A 4,590-nucleotide genomic window follows, 5' to 3' on the forward strand; every position below is an offset into this window, starting at 1 on the left:
AACCCTGTGCTGGTCCATAATGAGAAAGTTGGCAGATCTCATCGCAGCCACATGTCTTGGTGGCCGCTACCAGCCGGGCCTCGTGTTCTGCCGTGTTTACAGCTGACAGCGTTATTATTCTGATTGGGGCTCTGCTTTCTTATCATATTGTTTGTTGAGCGTGCCTTTTCCTCTTCGTTTGTGTTTCCTGGCAGGGCTTTTCTTGCCTTATTGACAGTTTGTAAAAATATGCATTAATTTGGAGTTTCAAGCATGTATCATGGTGTCTCTTTGCTGTGTTTGCTTGAAGTTGATTAATGATAGAACCTCGCTTGAGGTCGGTCTCTGGAGAGTTCTTTCACAGGTTCCGCATGTTAACTAGCAAAGCAGAACACACAGCAAGGGATGAATAGCCCAGCCTCCAGCATGCACGGTCACCACAAACCACAGTTGTCTTACAGATTCTTATTTCACGTAATTGCTTGAAGATTTGTATTCACTCACCCAGGATGCCGTGACGGAGCCTGTTTTGTGGTACTCAAAGTGTGGTCCTCAGATCAGCAGCATCACTTTGGAGTTTATTAGAGATGCAGGGTCTCAGGCCTCACCCCAGACCTGCTGAGTCACACATGCTGCATTTCACCAAGATCCTGAGGCGATTTGAGTGCATACCGAAGTGTGAGAAACACCACTGAGGAGGAGAGGCCCGCTTTTGTCCAACTGTTAGTCATTCTAGAGCAGAACTGTCCCAAAGAACCTCCTGTGATGGTAGGAATTTCTGTCTCTGTGCTGTTCAGTGTGGTAGCCATTAGCCATATGTGGCCCTTGAGCATTCGAAATGTGGCTGGTGCAGCTGAGAAACTGAATTTTAAATTGTATTCAGTTTCAATTAATTTTAATTTAAATATCCACATGTAGGTAGTGGCTGTACTTTGTTGGACGATGCAGTCCTAGAGTGTGGCTTTATATTGGCCAAAACAGCCAAATTGCCTTGGGTTGGGAAGTTCCCTCAGTGAACCTTTTCTTGTTTTTCCAGGCATCCTGTACATGTCAAAGAAGAGCCCCTGGATCCAGAGGAAGCTGAAGGGCCTCTATCCTTAGTGACAACAGCCAACCACAGTCCAGATTTTGACCACGACAGAGATTATGAAGACGAACCAGTAAATGAGGACATGGAGTGAACGTCTGGGTGGGCCGACCCCAAGAATGAAGATTAGGGAAAAACAAACAAGTCAAAAGTTAGCAGTGAAATTGTTCTCCATTTGTTGTACAGTCTGGAGGAGTTTCACTACGTTTTGACAACTCTGAAATGTGTTAACTCTTAGTGCCATCAAGAATCCCATTTGGGAGTATTTTTGATTTTTCTACTTTTTGTTGAAAAAAGGAATTTGTACTCTGTGCATTGGATGGACTTGTTTGGTACTGGGGATTTTCCTCTCTTAACAGTCAACATCTGTTGTAAATTTGCTAAACTGATTCACTTTTAGCAGCAGACTTTGAACTGCAGTCCTGCCAACGTTGGACACTGAGGACACCCAACTGAGCATGTGCACCTAAGCTGCAGACCAAGCCTCTGCCCGGAATTTAAGGATTCCAGTGGACGACCTATTTGCACAGTACTGCATGTTGATTATCACTGCCTTTACTCCATTTTTCTTTTTTTTTTTTTTTTTTTGCTTCCAGTTGGGATGGGGAAGGCCTTTGTGTGTGTATTGGGGGGAGGGGTTAAAAATAATTATCCCAAACTTTTTAATGTATTGCTTTTTTTTTTTTTTTTTTTTTTTTTTTGCTTCTACTATACCATTTTAAGTTCTGACCTCAGGCCTCCATTTGGGCCCACGGCCTCTTGGAGGCTTAAAGTTTTCTGTACCTTGTGATGAATGTTAATAGGTGTTTTTATTATACAAAGCTGAATGTCATTTCTTGTTTGTAGTTTTCTGTCACTCATTCCATTTTCCTTCAGACATCACCACGTTTTCTCTAAAGTCAGAGAACATTCCGTTTTGGTCTTTTTCAAAAAGGTCCCAAATGCTGCACTCTACACATGAAGGTCCTCTCACACAGATGTGAAGTCCTGCCAGAAAGAGAATGAATGACAGAAAAAAAAGAAAAAAAAAGACACTCTAGGAACAATGCAGATTCATTCCACAAAGCAGTATTGGAGGTGGGAAGGGGTTGTTTCAGATTTTTTTGTTTTTGTTTTTGCAGCTACCCTCGTTCTTAATAAATGCCACAGCGTTTTGCCAGCACAAGGAAACATAGGCAGCAGTGCTCCCCGCGCCCCCCGCCCCCCAAAGAAAAATCTCAAAATAGTTAGACGGACAGTCTGGCTGTGGCAAGCTCTCTCTTGTGTAACCAAGTTGCAAAGAGCCACGGGGCTCCCTGTTGTTAACACCAAGGTGGGTTGCTTTGTTTGCAAAATGGCCAAAAACCTGGCTTCCCCGAGGAACTTTGCTGAAAGTGGTGGCCGTGGTGGTGGTGCTGAATTTAAACATCAGTTCAGGCCTGCTTGGTGGCATTAATCTGTTTGAATGCAAATTAGGTTTCAGATCGAACTTGTTATGGGAGTTAATGAAGACTGAGTTCAGCAAATGGTAAAGTGTTCATTTCAAATGTGCAAATTTGCTACTGCAGTTTAGTTTGTTATGCAATATTACCACACCAACCCGATATCAAAAACTAACAGTAGAAGACATCAAGTGGATGGGGCGCATCTCAGCCCTGGGCTCTTTGGAAAATGAACTCGGCATGCAGGACGTGACCGTCATCTGTCAGTACCACCTCAGTCCTTAGAACCCCTGAACACTTCCACTCTGCATCCACTTTCCTGTCATTTATTTATCTAGGACCGTAGCTTTTGTTGTTTTTAGAGAGCCTTTTGGAGCTTAATTTATATTCTTTGTACCTTTTTTCTAAAATTACCAAAGATATTACACAAAGGTAAATTATGTTCTCTGTGTTATGCTTTATCTGATGAAGCCAAATATCCTCTTATTGTTGATCAAAGGAGGCGAAAGAAGTTAGAGGCAATTGATGAGATACAGGCTATTGCTAACCTGAGAAAGAGAACTGCTCCTTCATCGTAGAGTAAATTTAGAAGACCAAGTAGTTAATGGAACCAAAGTTGTTACTTTTTTTTAGTTGGTTTTTTTTCTTCTGTATCTTTACAGAGACCAAAACTCATTCTTGTAGAGAGATATTAGGGGGCTACTAAAGATCAAAATAGGACACAGTATTAAAGGAGCAGACGAAGGAAGGGAATCCCATCTCAAAGAAAAAAAAAAGTATGCCTTTGAAAATTAGGATGTGTCCAATAAATGAGACAGTTAAGATAAAATTCAGAGAGAACAGAAAAGCTTCCGCAATGGAACTAGACCACATAATAGTATTTCTAGGATACATTTTTTTTTTTTTAAAGAAAGATTGTATGCCACTTTTGTTTGAGGGCTATGCTATGATCACTGAATTAATTTTGGTTTATCTTGGCATATATTCTCCAGTTTCGTTTTGTTTTTTTTTTTCCTTTTTCTTTTTTCTTTTTTCTTTTTCTTTTTTTTTTTTTTTGATTAGGCTTTGGTCAGCAGTTTTCATTTAAAAAAAAAAAAAAAGTAACACTCCTATCCACTCATAAGCTTGGTACAAAAACTTCTATGGCAGTTAACTTTTGAAACTTCACTCTGCTTTCTGTATAAGGGCAGTCTGTGGTCACTCAAGACTTTTTTTTTAACTTTTCCAGGCAGCTTCATGATGTGCAGGCAGTAGCCAGACAGGGTCATGGGAAGGGGGCCCTGTGCTTCTAAACTGAGTGATTGCTGGTTAGTTTGGTATTCAAAAGAGGATAAAAATCTGGTAGATTAGTTCATTCTCAGCATGTGTAGCTAGACATGAGTAAAGATAACAGCATGAGAAACTGTTAGTACGCATACCTCAGTTCAAACCTTTAGGGAATGATTAAAAATTTTTAAAAATACATTTCACTCAGTTGCACTTAGTCGTATGTCTTGCATGCTTAGTCTAAAGACTGTAGCAAAAAGAAAAAGAAAAATTAGATTTTACGTATCTTTGCAGGTATCACAGCCTTGCAGAAGAACCAATTGAAAAAATTCTCAGGCTTAACAGCAAGCAGATTTCACTATGATTTTTACAATTCTGATTCTGTATCCCTTGGGGGTATTCCAGTCACTTCTTTAGGATGGGGTTTATTATGTTGTACATATATCCCGATGTGTCTGTGTGGATCTTTGTCTTATTTGGGGGAGGGTGGAGGGCGGTTCTTTTTTTAGATATTGTTCCTAAAAAGGAATAAATGCATACACCTGTTTGTCAAAACACCTTTGCTTTTTGTGCAACTGCTTTATATTAACAATACTTTAAAAAAATAGCTTTGGAAAAAAAAAAAACTACTGTATGTAATGGAATTGCAGAATATGCTGCACATGTATTTTATTTAGTTATTCTTGCTTTAAGAATATTGGATGACATTTCCTGACATGTGGGAGGGAGAAATTCCCTTTTTTTTTTTTTTTTTTTGCTTTTAAATTGTAACATAGTTGACAGAATTTTTTTTTTCCCTGTTCTCATTGATCAGAGCATTGTGTACAGGTTTTTTTG

General features: G+C 39.7%; 1 protein-coding gene across 10 annotated transcripts in view; it reads left to right on the top strand.

Annotated features, from left to right (window-relative positions):
- FOXP1 (forkhead box P1) overlaps positions 1-1,355 on the top strand; it is a 573,767-nt gene extending 572,412 nt beyond the window's left edge. For 5 of the 10 annotated variants that reach the window (XM_015593721.2, XM_025050689.1, XM_006917474.3 and 2 more), the window contains one exon: positions 1,016-1,160. In XM_015593721.2, the coding sequence (XP_015449207.1) occupies positions 1,016-1,160 (145 nt within the window). Of the gene's footprint in view, positions 1-1,015 lie in introns of all 10 variants that reach the window. The other 5 variants (XM_006917475.3, XM_006917473.3, XM_025050693.1 and 2 more) reach the window with 1 other exon arrangement.
- The last annotated feature ends 3,235 nt before the right edge of the window (positions 1,356-4,590 follow it).

This window comes from Pteropus alecto, unplaced genomic scaffold (genome assembly GCF_000325575.1).
Source record: "Pteropus alecto unplaced genomic scaffold, ASM32557v1 scaffold75, whole genome shotgun sequence".
Taxonomy (NCBI): Eukaryota; Metazoa; Chordata; class Mammalia; order Chiroptera; family Pteropodidae; genus Pteropus; species Pteropus alecto.